General features: G+C 43.8%; 1 protein-coding gene across 32 annotated transcripts in view; it reads right to left on the reverse strand.

The window, feature by feature from the left end:
* Positions 1-16,715, reverse strand: part of LOC118237675 (zinc finger protein 532) — a 111,785-nt gene that overhangs the window by 68,634 nt on the left and 26,436 nt on the right. The window contains exon 1 of one of the 32 annotated variants that reach the window (XM_027402736.2): positions 13,777-13,801. The exons of 30 other annotated variants lie outside the window; for them this stretch is intronic. Coding sequence is in view for 1 of the 2 variants with exons in the window: in XM_027402726.2 (XP_027258527.1) it covers positions 2,935-2,938 (4 nt within the window). In the remaining variant the exon portion in view is untranslated. Of the gene's footprint in view, positions 1-2,934; positions 3,079-13,776; positions 13,802-16,715 lie in introns of those variants that run through there. One more of the 32 variants, XM_027402726.2, reaches the window with a different exon arrangement.

The raw sequence follows: 16,715 nt of genomic DNA on the forward strand, positions 1-16,715 counted from the left end.
CATCACAGTTGCACATTGTCCATCAGAAACAACAAAAGCAGGAGATAATTCAATTACTCACTGGGTGACAGGCCCAGGACAGAAAACGACAAGAAACAATGAAAGGTCACCATAAGAAATCAAACGAGCAATGGACAGGTGCTCACAAGTACTGTGGCAGGTGTTCTTAGGCATCTTTTAAAGAATCAAATCTGTCCATCATTACCTTCTCCTGATACACCTAAGGGACCCACTTCACAGGCCTACATCATCTACTCATCAATAGCTTATTGCCCCCACGTTCCCCATGCTTCCCTGTATACTAAACTCAAGCACAGTTAAGGTCTGACAGCCTTACCCAGGGCTGGGCCGTCTACAACACACATGGGGGGGAGGGGACAAGAAGGTCTGGTCTCACAGGAAGCAGCCACGCCCAGCTCCTTGTCCCCATACCCTACTCTCCCTTCATATAGTTCACCCTCTTCTCTTGCATTTTGCAGATTTAAAGCTTAGTTACCACCGGCTAAAAAGGCAAAGCAAGTACAATGGGCAGTCCGTCGCCACCTGAAACCCGAGAGCCCTGTGGCAGGCTGGCTCACCTCTCTGGGTTGTATAACTAATGTAATAAATGCCACTCTGTAACTTCACACCTCTTTTTTGGTTGATAGAAATGTCTTTCACACCCAATCACTCTCCCCATCACCCTGACCCCTCCTATATTCTGGAAGGCAAAAGCAAATGACCTACCGGCACAAAGGGGACCTTCTTGATACCCTGAATACAAAGAGGAAGCCCCCTTCTCCGTTTCCTTCACTTTCCACACACCTAAGCATTACAACCTAAACAACCAAGTCTCTTGCTTAAAAGTCATTTAAAAAATGAATCTCTGCCTTTTTAACTTTTGTTACATTTATTTGCATATGTATGCTTATGGGTGTGTTCCTTTTTAAGGAAGATCATATGCCTTCCTTAAAAAGTCCAATTATCCGGCTGGACATGGTGTCACATGTACTTGGGAGTCATCCCAGCACTCAGGAGGCAGAGGCAGGTGGATGAAACCCTGTCACTCACACACACACACACACACACACACACACAAGTCATTTATTTATAAATACCCATAATTTACTAATAGCAGTGTGCTTAATATATAATGCCAGGGGGAAAATGGTAGGCCAGTTTACATTTTTAAAAAGACAACACAACACATTTCTTCTCCTACTAAAGCCTTTGGAATTACAGGAAAATTTCCAAAAGAAAAACTTCAAAAAACCTATTTACCCCTTAATCATGCTTATTATATTTTACAATAAAAAGCTGTTCAATTAAAAAAAACTATTTTATCTGTAATAAAAGTTGCTTTATGCACTTTCCAACTAGAAAGTGTTTGTGGAGCATGATGGAACTCACTTATAATCCTGCCACTCTGTCAGTAAAGACAGCAAAGTCAGCGAGATCAGGCCAGCCTAGCTTAAGAGACCCAGACTCAAAACAAATAATGCCATTCACTCACTCCCCAAACTGGAGAGGCAGAAACAAGTGATCTCTGTGAGCTCCAGTCCACCAGAGTTACATAGCAAGACCCTACCTCAAAAATAAATAAATAAATCAAAGAAAGGAAGGAAAGAAGCAAAAAGAAAGGGAGAGGAGGGCAGGCAAAAGCAAAAGTCAAGGTTACAAGACTCAGAACATTCCACCACTAAATCGAAATCCGACTAGTCCCAAGAGTAAATAAAGATGCAGGCTTAGATCCAGCCATAGTTCTACCTTAATATAAACATGAACAAGGCCTCAGTGGATAAAAGAAACTGCTACCAAGCCTGACCACTGAGTTTGGGTCCCTGAGCCAACATGGCACCAGAAGAAAATTAGCATCTACAAGGTTGTCCTCTGACTTCCACGTGTGCCCAAAAGAGCACCCACACACAAAAATAAATGGAATATAAAGGAGACATGTCAGATTTACCACATAATGAAAAAACTGACATTCCCCTGAATGAAAATCAGTGACTGCTATAAACTGTAACTGTGGTGTTTAAAGAAAGAAAAGTTTAGCCGGGCATTGATGGCACACGCCTTTGATCCCAGCACTCAGGAGGGAGAGGCAGGCAGATCTCTGTGAGTTCCAGGCCAGTGTGGTCTACAGAGTTCCAGGACTGTTAAACAGAGAAACTCTGTCTCAAAAAAAAAAAAAAAAAAAAAAAAAAAAAGAGGGGGGGAAGGAAGGAAGAAAGGAAAGAAGGGAAGGAAAGAAGGAACGAATGAACAAAGAAAGAAAGTTAGTTGATGGACTTGTTCACAGGGTTCTGCAAACTCCCATAAAACAGTGACCACACAGGGCATTACTCTCCTGTCACTGTTGTAAACTAACACATGGCTTTATCATTCTCCTTCAAATGTAAAATGTTCTTAATAGCACATGCTTATAGTATGCAAGGTTTCAAATTTACCTAATTCCTCCCAAAACTGAACAGTGTACCCACATTCTCTACATCTCTCTCCATCCACCCAGAGGAAAACCTAAACTCTTCCTCCACCACCAATCTTTTCACTTGAGGGTTTTTAGGGATAACCACAGAGCATGTCTTCAACCAAAAATGGAAAGAAATCACACCTTTTACTCCAACCAAGCTCTTGCTTCTATTTGACTTTGGTCTCTAACCCCATCCCAACACCGGGTCAGTCAATTTGCTTTCCCTATCACTTGAGGAAGCACACTGTTTTGGCCACAGGTCAGTAGATACCAACTGCCAGGCAGTGTGCTTCTTTCCTTGGTTACAATATTCCTGATTTAAACCTGACAGACATGATCTTCAAACTGCTTTCGGAAACACACAAAGGGCTTCTCACTAAAGCCATTAATCACAACCTTGGGAAACAGGCACACATCATCCCAAACCCTTCCCTGCAGTATCTACTTCTCCCTCAAGGCTCTACAGACAAGCTCTGCCTTACCCATTCTTCAGGAACAGCAAGGAAAATGACTTCCATAGAAGCAAAGGCCCAGACAAACCTTAGCCCACCCCAGAGGTCACCAATGCTGGGCCCACTTGCCCTCCTGCCCTTTCTAAGGGCCTCTCCCCTCCTCCACTGGAAGCACAGGCAAGGGTGGCCTCCTGTGCTCTTCCCAGCTGCTGGGTGAGGACAGAGAAAGGAAGTCCACGTGGGGCCAAATCCCTTTCTGTCTTCCTTATTAACTCATCCTGCCACAGAAAAGGCTGTTTCTAATCCTTCCCGTTTCCGGACTCCACCCCAGTCTTTCCACTGTTAACTCAAATAAGTCACCAGGCCAGAACTCCCCAGGCACTTCCTGCCTCTAGTGAAATGTCATGCTTGGTCTTTCGGGTCAGTCCTTGAGTGAACCTTGTCCCCCTTCTCTTTCTATCACCAGACCTGCTGGCACAGAGAGCTCCCAACCTTAGCTGACAACTCAAGACTTGTCCCCCTTATCCAGTGTCCTTGTCATGCTGCCTCTATGGCTCAACCTCAACACAGGTAAATCCCACGACCTCCCAGACCTTGGTAATCCACTCAGGATAAGAAAACCCAGGATAAGAAAATTTGGGGAGGAGGTAATGATGAAATTGTTGTGTATTCCAGACACAGTAGTGGAAGTGGGCTTCTATACATCTGTCAAAACCTAAGTAACTGACAAGTATACAGTGTATACCTCGAAAATAAAAAAAAAAAAAAAAAAAAAATCAAGCCAGGTAGTGGTAGCACACGCCTTGTTTAATAGCAACACTCAGGAGGCAGAGGCAGGCGGATCTCTGTGAATCCAAGGCCAGCCTGGTCTATAGAGTGAGTTTCAGGACATCCAGGGCTGTTAGTTATACAGAGAAACCATGTCTCTAAAAACAACAACAACAAAAATCAATCAAGAATGAGTAGGAGAAGGAAACCCTGACCATATCACAAGAGAATAGCATGACCACAGTAGAGTGACCTAAGTCACCTGGAAAAATCAAACTAAATCCTAACTGTATATACTACAAGGCTAAAAAGGGGACCCAGTACAGATGCTGTCCTCTTGTTGGTGGAAAAACTAGTGAAATATGAATAAAGGCTGGAGTATAGCTAGCAGGCGTATACAATGACATTTGTCTGCTGTTACTAAGTATATTATGATTAATACAAGACACTGTAGGGAAAATTGAGTAAAGGGTACAATGGAAACTATTTTTACAACTTTTCCATAAGTAAAAATTACTCCAGCCAGGCATTGGTGGTGCACGCCTTTAATCCCAGCACTCGAGAGGCAGAGGCAGGAGGATCTCTGTGAGTGCAAGGCCAGCCTGATCTACAAAGTGAGTGCCATGATAGGCTCTAAAGCTACACAGAGAAACCCTGTCTCAAAAAAACAAACAAAAAAATTACTCCAAAAAGAAAAAAATCCCAGCTTGCAAGGATCTGAAGTATGGTCTCAAACTCAAGGCCAGGCTGGCCTACAAAGCAAGGCCTTGTCTCAAACAGAAACTCTAGGCTGTGTGATCTGGCTGCACTACACACTATAACCAATCAGTGACTAAGGTGGTCCCCTAACGCCTCCCTGAATGTCCTTGGGTTCAGCAGACTATATCACTATGAAAAAGTACAGATTTACTTCTGCACAAGCTATGTTTTAGTCCACGGTCTTGGACTCCATTCATTCTGGGTCAGTGGTAGCTGAAGCATGAAGAAGAGGCTACTTAGTGTCTAGGAAGCAGAGAGCAAGTGCCCGCCCTAGTGGACTCTCTCCCCTTCCTCCTCTCATTTCACCTATGATTCTGCTGCCCACATTCAGGATGGATGTCCCCTTGTTTAGTCTTCTCTGGAAACTCCCTCAGAGACATGACCAGAGGTTGCTAAGCACTTCTCAACCCCAGTCACACTGACCATAAAATCAGCAGGTACAACCAAGTGCATTCTGTCCCTGAACACAGACTGTGCATTCCTAATCTGGAAACTCACATTCTGAAATGTTCTCAACACCAAAGCCTTCCAAGCATCATACCATACTGAAAGTTCTCTTGGAGTTCTGTGATTGGGGATTTTAAGATTAGAAATATATCATCTTAGATTGCAATCATTGGAGGATTCATCCCTACCTGGTAGTAAAACTTTAGGAAATGCTGAAGGACTTGCCCCCTGCTGGGGCACTCTTTCAGAGGGATAGAAGCCTCCAGGGTGGGACAACTGGAGGAACTAGGTCATTGGGGTGTGTCCTTGGGGACATGATAGCCTCTTTCTCTGCTACTTGTTCACAATGGGGTTGGTAGCTTTGCCCCAATGCCTCCTGCTGTGAAGTTCCTCCTCCTCAGGCCCAAAGTAATAGAAACATGGACAGAAAAACCTCTTAAACCATGAGCCAAAATAAGCCTTGTTCCTATCTTGTTTCTCAGGTATTTCATCACAGCAGTGCAAACCTGACTAACGAGGGAGTTCAAACCAACATAGTTCATGAGTATTACAGAACCCAAGGGGTTCCAGAGTCTGAAACACTTATGTCAAATACTTGAGACAGGGATAACCTATTTATATCACGGAGCTACTGCAAAAAAAGTACAGCAAGTGTCTCACAGAAAAGGGCTGGAGTAAAACAGTGCCTAGCATGGGGGCCGGGGGTGGGGTGGGGGTGGGGTAGTGTGTTCCCCAATGCCACTCAAAAAAACCTTACTAGATAAACACAATGTGTGTGCACATTCCCTTGTCTTTGTTAGTACTGTCCCTGATCTTTCTGGCTGCTTATAGCCTTTCTGTAGAGCTCTATCTTCCAGTAATGCTTTCTTTCCTCTGATAGCCTCATACCACTGCCAGGGGCCTTAGTTTTTCCAACCTTCCAGGAAACCTGCTCTTCTCTTCCCACTAATAGGGTCTGTTCAGACCTCAGCTGCCTCTCTCTCGCTGTTCAAGGGCAAATCAACAGTCTGCACCATTACAGCAATCTCACAGGCTCTCACACCTTGCAGTGGACAGCCCTAGTTCTAACAGGAGCCATCCCACCAAGGGCCAGTTTGACATTACACCAAGCTCTCTGGCTTACATCAGCAGTTCCTCCCTTCAAGCCCTACTTGTGCTTTGCCGGTGGCATTTACCTTCTCTAGGAAAGCATCTGAACTCTCAGGCAGGCTTTCAGGAACTAGCATGGTCTTCCTTTCTGAAGGGTGTTTTGGGGCTTGTACAAAGACAGAGATCTACAAAAGCCATGCTGAATTTTCTGAGTTCATCAGCTCTCATTCACAGCCCCTATTATGCTACTAATCATTATGAATCTCTGTAAGAGGAATGCCAACAGCTCCCTGATTTGGGTTGCACTGTCAGCCACCTATTCAGGCCCATACACAAATGCCAAAATGACTTCACAAAAGGCTACAAAAATGTTTGTTGCTGCTGGTGTGCATCAGCTATTTTCAGTTCATCTTGAACCCCAACTTACAAACACTGATTAGCTAATTCTCAAGGCCACAAAGGATGCCTTATATTTCAATTTCTGTATTATTATTTGGTTAAACTTGGGCTGGCATGATGGCTCAGTGGGTAAAGGCATTAGCCCACTGATGGGGGAAGTACTTCTGTGTATGTTTATCTTATTGATTGTTAAATAAAATACTGTTTGGCCAATGAAACGGCAAGTTAGGCAGGACTAGGAGTCAAAGAGGATTCTGGGAAATGTAGTAGAGAAGTGCTAATCCAGGCAGGAAGTGACATAGCAAGGAGACTCATATTTAAGCAAAGGAGAAACAGGAAGGGCCCTCTTTTCCCCTCGGCTCCTGCTCTAGCGGCACAATGTGATCACCAGCAAGGAGGGATGCCAATAAGGCGTCCGATAAGTCTTATAAAATATATAGGTTTATGATAGTTAAGACTGAGCTAACAGATGAGAATCCTAGTCATTGGCCAAGCAGCATTGTACCTAATACAAGTTTCTGTGTATTCATTTGGGCCCTAACTCGGGCGGGCGGCTGGCATAAAGCTCACACGTGGCGGTGGGGCTCAGGTGGCTTTTGGCGGAAAGATTTGTCGTAACAGCCCACTGCAAGCCTGTGGACCTGAGTTCAATGCCCAGGCCCCGAATGGTGGAAAGAACCAAATCCTGCAAATTGTCCTTGGACCTCTACAGCCCACAGTGGGCCCACACATAAACACAAAAAATTAATAAATAAATGTAATTCCTGTAGCAGTTAAAACTTCTTCCTTGAACTGGCTTACTAGCTGTAAGAGGATTATTTGTTCTGGGAATGGACACCATGCACTTCCTGTTTCCTTAGTTGCATGGTTCAGTAGAGCATGCCAATCTATACTCTCATCAGAGCAGTGCAGCATTGAACATCTGCGAACAAACCCTAGCAAAGGGAACAAACACTCAATGTCCCAGTGGCAGGTGAAGGGCACAGCACCCCTTCAAGCAAGAGTCCACTCCAATACCTGTTTTACTCCTTGACTTCCTAAACAAACCTTTCTACTTGAAAAATAAGGATCTTTTTTTTATTAAACGTAAGCTGGGCATGGTAGCCCACACTGTAATCTCCAGAACTAAGGTGGCCGAGGCACCATATAGCAAGACTCTGTCCCTACACAAGTAAATAAACAAACAAGGTGGCTAAAAAGATGGTTCAGTGGTCAAGAGCAGACAGCTCTTACAGAGGACTCTGAGCACATAGCAGCTAACAACTGTCTGTGACTCCAGTTTCAGAGGATCCAACTTCTGACCTCCACAGGCAGCAGGCACACACATACACAAACAGGCTAACATCCACGCACATAAAGTAAAAATAAACAGTATACATTGGAATATAGAGATGGATAACGGTCTTTGAGGGAATCTGTGATGATAAAACACATATACACCAAAAGACAATAAACAAAATTCAAATTAGGACCAATGGTCAGAGAACTTCAAGAAAGCTGCTACTCTTTTCATCCACCCCAAACCCACAGAAGGACCCAGGCCAACAGTCAGAACCACATTCTAGACCGAGACTGTGATGCCTGGTCATAGATCTGGCTTTGAGCAAAAGAAGGAGAATCGCAGAGACAACATTCTCATGTGGGGATACCAGAAATGAGGGCCAGGGGAAGCTCCATGTGATCCTCAGCAGAGACCAGAGAGGCTGCAACACAAGGATCAGGTCGCCAAGTCAAACCAGAAAAAAGGATGAAGATGGTCAGGCAGTGGTTATGGCAGAGCTCCCATCTCTGCGGCCCCTAAACCATGATTAAATTACGAATTTACAGATGCATAGTCCTTAAGAATACACAAATGTCCCACAAGCTGCAGCAACAGGCACGAATGTGATGCAGAGATATACATGCAGGCAAAATACATTTAAACAGTATTTAAACCCACCACCTCCCAAAAACAAACCTACAATAGGGAACACAAAATGCAACAGCAACTTGGACTACAATGAATGTCAAGGCAACAGTGGATTACAGCCCCAAGTATGCAATAAGAAGCCACGAGTCCACATGACACAAGTGACTGAAGAAGTAAAATGAGAAAAGTGAATGAGGACAGAATAGCTTAGCAAGGCCAGACGGTGGTGGCACATGCCTTTAGTCCCAGCACACAGGAAAACAGAGGCAGGCGGATCTCTGTGAGTTCGAGACCAGGCTGGTCTACAAGAGCTAGTTCCAGTACAGCCTCAAAGCCACAGAGAAACCCTGTCTCAAAAAAGCTTAGCAGGTCAAAGGGCATGCTGTGCAAGCCTGACCAGCTGACTTGTGTTCAACCCCTTGACCCCATAGTGGAAGAGAACCAACACCTAGAAGTTGTTCTCTGTAATCCTCTGACCTCCATGTCATGCATGGGTGCACCCATCCCTGGTGCATACATGTATGTGCATATCACGATCACAAACAATAATAATTTGTGTGGGGGGAAATCAAGACAGGGTTTCTCTGTAGATTTGGAACCTGTCCTAGAACTTGTTCTATAGACCAGGCTGGCCTCAAACCCACAGAGATCCTCCTGTCTGCCTCCCGAGTGCTGGGATTAAAGGTGTGTGCCACCACCACCTGGCTATAATACTAATTTTTTTTTTAAGATTTTATTTATTTATTATGTATACAACATTCTGCTTCCATGAATATCTGCAAACCAGAAGAGGGCACCTGATCTAATAACACATGATTGTGAGTCACCATGTGGTTGCTGGGAATTGAACTCAGGACCTCTGGAAGAGCAGCCAGTGCTCTTAACCTCTGAGCCATCCCTCCAGTCCCCCAATACTGATTTTTTTTAAAGTTGACTTATCTCCTGTGCAGAATTACAAGCCTGTGGAAGAACCTAGGTTCCATACCCAGCACTACTAAAAATAAAAAGTAAAAACCAAACACAAAGCACGGTGGTGCTTGCCTTTAATACTGGCATTTAGGAGGCAAGACACTAATGGATCTCTGTGAGTTCAAGGCCAGCTTGGTCTACAAAGCAAGTTCCAGGCCAGCCAGGGCTAACAAAACAAAAAACAAACAAAACTACCAATAAATAAATAACATAAATAATAAAACCCACTCATAGAAAACAACTACCCACGTTTAAATAACTTTCTTCCAAATAATTCAGTATGGAAAGAGGAAAAGAGGAGAGGGATAATTTTACAGTGTGGATACTTGTCAACACAACCCTGCAAGGTGACCAAAGTAGGTCAACAGTAGGCAGAAAAGTCACCTTTACAGAGTATTCTTCACGTAACAATGACACATTATTTCCCAGAAACACAGTGTTTAGCCTAAGCATCAGACAAATGCCACCAAGGAACACTCAAAAAATCCCTGACCATTTCTCAGAAATGTCAGGGTCATCAAAATTGGGCAACTCTGACAAACGGTCTAAACCCAGAGGAGTCTACAGAGATTTGAGATTGGATGGTTCCAGAAACAAAAAGGACACAAGGTTAAAATAAAGGAAATCTACAGAAAGCATGGGCTCTGGTTTACTCACAAGAGTATGGATGTTATATATAATTAGGAAAGGGAGCTTGAAAGAGCAAGGAGCTCTAGGTCAAGCAAAGTTAAAACCACAACATTCTTTCCCAAGAAAGGTGGGCAAAGGGCCATGGAAGCAAGCAACCATGTCTAAAGCCAGGCATAGCTCTGCTATGTGTGTCTGTGATGCAATTAGAAGGGGTCATGTAGATAAGAGTTCACAACATCCTTGACTAAATATATAGTGAGTTCAAGGTCAGCTGGAACAATGTGAGACCTTGTCTCAAAAGATTAAAGAAGGTCAGGTATGGTAGCATAGGTCTGTGATCCCACCACCCAGAAGGCAGAGTCAGGCTGCTCACACTCTCTGAGTTTGAGGCCACCCTAGTCTACATAGCAAGTTCCTTCCAGGCCACCTAGGGCTGCACAGAGACACTGCCTTAAAAAAAAAAAAAAAGAAAGGAGGGAGAGGGAGAGAGATGAAGGGGCAGGATAAAGAAATGGGGCTAGAGAGATGGCTCAGTGTTTAAGAACAGTGACTGCTCTTTCAGAGGACCCAGGAATTAATTCCCAGCACCCACAGGGTGACTTGCAATTGTCTGTATGTAACTTCAGTCCTGGGCATCAGATGCCCTCTTCTGATTTCCTCAGGTATCAAACACACATATAGTACACAGACATAAATGCAGGCAAAATACCTACCCACAGACAGACAGACAGACACACACACACACAAAGGGAAAGGAGATGGGAAAGAAAAATGAAGGGAAAGAAGAAAAGGTAGAGAGAAAATAGAGAAAAAATGGTTTATGGTTTCTAAACCATTTAAATAACAGCTGATTAATTTTGCACCCATCTTCTTGCCAATATGATCCCTCAAGGTTCCTTTCTTGTTCCTCCTGAAACCCTACAAAAATAACATTAGAAATATTTTTGAAGATATAAACAAGTTTAAGAGCACTGGCTGTTCTTGTAGAGGACCTAGTTCAATTCCCAGCACCCACATGGCAGCTCACACCATCTGTAGCTCTAGTGCCTGTGGATCAGACGACCTCTCTGGTCTCCAAGGACACCATATGCAAGATACATATACTAAAAAATGTTCTTGTTGTTTTAAGATATAAACAAGGTGGGAAGAGGGAAGGGGAATGGAGGAAATATATAGCCCAATTAATAGATAGATAGATAGATAGATAGATAGATAGATAGATAGATAGATAGATAGATAGAAGATATAAACAAGACTGGATATGGCACTAATGTGGTAGCATGGGGATCTCTGTGAGTCCAAGGTCATCCTGGTCTATATAGCAAGTTCCAGAACAGCCAGGCCTTACACAATGAGAACCTATTTCAAAAAACAAAAGTAAAACAAAACAGAAAGATATAAGCAAGTAAGCATGGGGCTGGGGATGCAGCTCCAGGGCACAGCACTTACTTAATATGAGAGGTTCTATGCCCAGCACCACAAGAAATAAAATAATGAGTAATTTTTTAAGTAGTTGCTTAGGGTCAGGGCCATGGAAGAGGCAGTAGCAGAGAAAAATACAGGTCCTAATATTGACCACGGTGGTGCAGAATATGCTGAAAAGACTTGGCACACATTTTAAATGATTTATTGTATAGTGTGTGAATTAAATCTCCGAGGGTGCTATGGAAATATATTTGAGGTGCTGAATGCCACGGTGATAAAATGGAGTCATGGGCAAGGTGAGTGAGACATGGGTGCGGGGTGGGAAGAGGTCAGGAAGCAGCTGCTTCTGCAGGCTAGAAGCTTCACCCCAACCAGAGCTCAGAGTGGTGGTGCAGGTAGAGGACATTGAGCATCTGGATCTCCCAGAGGCAGAGGAAAACAAAGCATGGAAGGAGGAAGTGAGTGGAGCTGAGAGCTGGGCTGGAAGGCAAGGACCTGACTAGGTAGCCCATTCCTGCTCCCAAGAACAGAGAAGAGAGGGGGACTTGTACGGTCACCAAAGTCAAGGAGGCCCTACAAGAAAAAGAAATGAGAAAGAACAAGGAAAATCACCATCTATTTCCTCCCCCCAAGCCAAAGCCATGGCAGGAACCTACAATATCTCCTATATCCAGGAAATACAGCTCTGGTGGAGAGACACTAGTTCTCTAGGTGAGAGGGCTCAGTTTCTGGGAACCACAGAGAAGCTCCTAGGGACAGGCCCCACCTGTTGGTGTAGCTCCCAGGAGGTTTTCACAGCCCAGTCCCTGAAGCTGATCAACAGGAGGGAGCCTCCAGTGAACATTAGATGGAAATAAAAAGGTAGGAAAAAGAAGAGAACGAGTGCTCCAAAATGTTGACTAATATTGCACACGCCACAGTATCCCTGGAGAAAATTGTGGAAATGAAAGATAAAACAGGGATGGGAGGCGTGACGACAAGGTCAGAGAAACCAGTGTCTCCCTCAGAGTAGACCCTAAAAGACATATGGACAGTGCGGTGTTTTGAATGTCCCCCAAAAGCTCTGGCATTTGAAGACTTGGTCCCCAGTGAGTGACACTGTTTGGAGAGGCTCGGGAGGTGTGGCCAGAACTACATCTCTGGAGGCAGGCTGTAAATGTTTAAAGGACTCCATCATTTCAAGTTCCTCTCTCTGCTCCCTCTTTGTGGTTCAAGATGCACCCTCAGCTCTCAGCTTCCAGCCCCAGCCTGCCTACTACAATGCTTCCTGCTGTGAGGGTGATGGAACCATAAAATAGACCTTTCCTTTTATAGGCTGCCTTGGTCATGATGCTTCATCACAATAGAAAAGTAACACAGGCAGTAAGAGAAAAATGGTGGCCAGCAGTAGTCAAGAATGCCTTCAATCCCAGACAGAGACAGGATTTCTGTGAGGCCAGCCTGGTCTACAGAGTGAGTTCCAGAATAGCCAGGGCTGTTACACAGAGAAACCAAGAAAGCTAGCTAGAGTATTCTAGAAAATAAAAATACAGGAAGGAGGATATCACAGAAATTAAAAAAATAGCTTCACAGCCAAAGCCAACTTGAAGAGGTCAGCATGGTGCCACCAGAGAAAATGCAGGAGGGCCAGGCAACATAAGCACTTCAGATAACGTCTTTGTAGTAAGTGTGGCCCCTAGTTCATGTGGGCAGCTTGTACTCTTTTATCTGCCTGACCTGGCAACCTGACAGTCCAGTATACAAAGCCAACACAGCACATGGCACAAGCCTCTCTGGTCCTACTTGTCCCACACACAGTTGTAAGGGGTGTGTGGTCAGTTGTCATCCCCACAACAACCAAGCACACATGGGAACTTTGCCCAGACAGATCCCACCTCTGCTCTGGGCGACCCACCCACCTCAAGCTCAAAGTTTATCTTTATTGTCCAATTCTGTCTTCTTTTGGGGGGGGTGGGTTTTGGGAAGTAGAATGGGGGGGCGGTTATTTTGTTTGTTTTGCTTTTGAGACAGTCTCATTATGTAGCCCTGGCTGGATTGGAGCTCACTATGTAGAAGGCAGCTGCGGGTGGAGTGCAAGATGGGGAAAACACAGGAAGTTGTACTGGATGGAGACTCTAGCTATCCAGGCTCCCTGGAAGTCTTGCCCTACCCAGCTGATCCCACAGCCATTCCAGCTTATGGGAATCACAGGCAGCCTAAGGACATTGGTAGTTAGACAGTGGCATGGAGGGAGCAGCCTGGAAGGAGGCTCTAGCCTCTGGGTGGACACCAGGCCTAGCCAAACACAGCATGATTTAAACCTTTTAAATATTTAGGAATATGGTATATACCTTTTAAATATTTAAATGTCCCTTTTAAATATTTAATTATACTGTTTAAATATTTAGCCATCTGCTATCCATTTGTGCTCTTGCCCCAGGTCATAAGAAGCCCAAGCTGGCACAGACTATTGCTATCATTGTCCCTGTGATTCTTACTTAACGCATCAGACAGGGGAGGCTTCTTATTCCAGGACACACAGTAAGAGACAGAGGATGGCTGAGTATCCAGGGCTTCCTCCTCTTCAGTCCAGGCTTATAACATGGACATCAAAATCAAGTCCAAACAGAAGAATGACAAGACAGTAACAAAATGACCAAACTACCTATGGGGATTACAAACAGAATGTTTTATTCATTTTTTAATATCCATACATACATTATTCCTACCCAGAACAATGTGTTGAAAAGATATCTAACATATAAAACACATAAAAACACTACTCATGAATCTCAGTCATCCAAAACACAGTGGGGAGCTTTTGTTTTTTCTTAGCACAAAGGCAAATCCAACCCGTGAATAATTCACCCGTTCAGTGTTGTCCCAAAACTGACAACAAATTCTGTTATTTGTCAGACAGTGTTAAGTACCTGACTCGACTCAGAAATAGATTTTAGGGTGCAAAATCAAATTTCATGACTATGTAGAAACAGAATATGTAAAAAGATTATTAGACCTATTTACCCTCCCAACTTCAATACATTTAAAATCCATTTACCCAGTGAAGGGTTTTTTTTGGGGGGGGTGATAAAGGGAAGGAGGTGGGAAGGGAGGGAAAGCTAAGTGATTTTAGATTATTTATAGCTCAGAAAAACTGCACAGTTAAGAAATCATCTGTTAGTTCAGACACAGGAATGCACTGGTATTAAACTTACCAAATCTAAAGCCCACATAATGAAATGTTAATAAAATCCCCTTTTAGTCCAAGCCCAAATCAAAGGGAAAATCCAACCTAGAGAATTTCTTGTGTATCTGCTCAAGTCCTAGGGGAAAGGCAGAAAGGAAAGAGAAAATAAGCTTACACCCTAAGACTGGATCCCAGAACAAAGGCCAGTCTGCATCCAGTCTGCATCCTTTCGTGTCTGCACCTGGCCAGACTGCAACCTCAAATCAACAGCTACATTGGGGGGGAGATGGGGGTCCTCACAAAATCTGCTTCCTCATGGCTTCATGTGTCAGCCTCCTCCTGTCCCTTTGTAACCTGCTCCAGGTCCTTTCGATTTACTTATGTTTTACATGCTGACATAAAACATGCATCACTAACATTTTTTTCTTATTATTAAACACCTTTAAAAGAACTTTAGGTAGCTTATAGCCAAATCAAGGAGCAACAAAAGAAAGGAATGGAAAGGGGTAAGTAAAGCCATAGTCCCATACTGAGATCAAAGGGTGGGTGGATGGATAGGTGGGTGGAGATGGTGTATGCTACAACCCTCTTTACTTCCCTATCTTTTCATCCCAGAGGCAGGGAGAGCTGTTTACAGGAACCCCAGAGGCTAGGGGAGAAGTAGAAGGGAGAATGATGGTCTGTTTAGTTCAATGTTTGTTAGTATGTCAAAAAAAGTTTATTGTGAGTAGCCTGTATCCTATTATTGAACTATAGTCTTAAGAATAGTTAAATATCATGAATATTATGCAATGTACATTTGACTACAATAAAAAAATTTTTTTAACTGGGCTGAAGCAATACAGTACATATCAACTTGGTCAAGGCTCTGAGTTCGATCCTCAACTCTGCAAAAATCTAAAAAGAAGCCAGGCAGTGATGGCACACACCTTTAATACTAGCACTCTGGAAGAGAACAGGCAGATCTGTGAGTTCAAGGCCATCCTGGTCTACAGAGCAAATTCCAGGAGAGCCAGGGCTACAAAGAAAAACCCTGTTTCAAAAAAAACCAAGTTTATCTTTAAAAAAAACAAAACAAAAACCCACTAAGTGGGACCATGTATAGCGGCACACCCCTTTAGCACTCAGGAGGCAGAAACTAGTGGATTCTTAAGTTTGAGGCCATCCTGGTCTATATAGCAAGTTTCAGGCCAGCCACATCTACACAAAAAGCCTGAGGTGGTAGTATGCACCTTTAATCCTAGCACTCAGGAGGCAGAGGCAGGAGGATCTCTGTAAATTTGAGATCGGCCTGGTCTACAGAGCAAACTCCAGGACAGCTAGGGCTGTTACACAGAGAAACCCTGTCTCAAAAAACAAAACAAAACAAAACAAAACAAAAGCCTATCTCAAAATAAACAGAAAATAGCCTGGGCTAGAGACCTAGCTCAGTAATAGCTCATTTGCCTAATACAGGGGGAGGAATTGGTTTCCATCTTTAACATCACAAAAAAAAAAAAAATAAAGAAAAGGGCATCTGCCTGGGGGGCTGAGTTTTGCCAAACACAGTGGTACAAACTTGCAACTTATCATGAGAAGGATGAGGCAGTTGGACTAAGTTCAAAACCAGATTCACTACATGGCAAAACCCTGAATTAAAACCGAAGACTGTCAGAGCTGGGGTGCTCATCTTTAATCCCAGCATTTGGGAGGCAGAGACAAGTGAATCTCTGTGAGTTCCAGGCCAGCCTGGTCTACAAAGCTACAAAGAGAAACCCTATCTCAAAAAAATAAAAAAATAAATTTTCAGTTCATGTGTGTGGACCTAAGTATGTTTGTGTACCACATGCATGCAGTTACCCTCAAAGGCCAGAAGAGGACACAGGATCAGTAACAGGAGTTATAGGCAGTTGTGATCTGCTTGACAAAGATGCTGGGAACTGGACCCAGGCTATTCTTTTAACTGCTAAGCGATCTCTCCAGCCCTGCACCTTATGCCTTCTTAATGGTCTTCTCCAAGTCTTTTTCCACTCCCCTTTGGGTCTTCTAATGTTTCAATGTGCAAGCTGATGGGCAGAAAAGAGCCGAGGGAAGAGAGGTTTGGCAAATCTAGCTGGCCTTTCACTCCTAAGGAATTTCAGGGTAAGCTGTGCTTTGGAGGTGTGCTGGCTAGTTTTATGTCAACTTGATGCAGGCTAGTCATTTGAGAGGAGGGAACCTCAATTAACAAAATGCCTCCATAGACTGGGCTATAGGCAAAGCTGTAGGACA

Source organism: Cricetulus griseus, chromosome 2 (assembly GCF_003668045.3).
Source record: "Cricetulus griseus strain 17A/GY chromosome 2, alternate assembly CriGri-PICRH-1.0, whole genome shotgun sequence".
Lineage (NCBI taxonomy): Eukaryota > Metazoa > Chordata > Mammalia > Rodentia > Cricetidae > Cricetulus > Cricetulus griseus.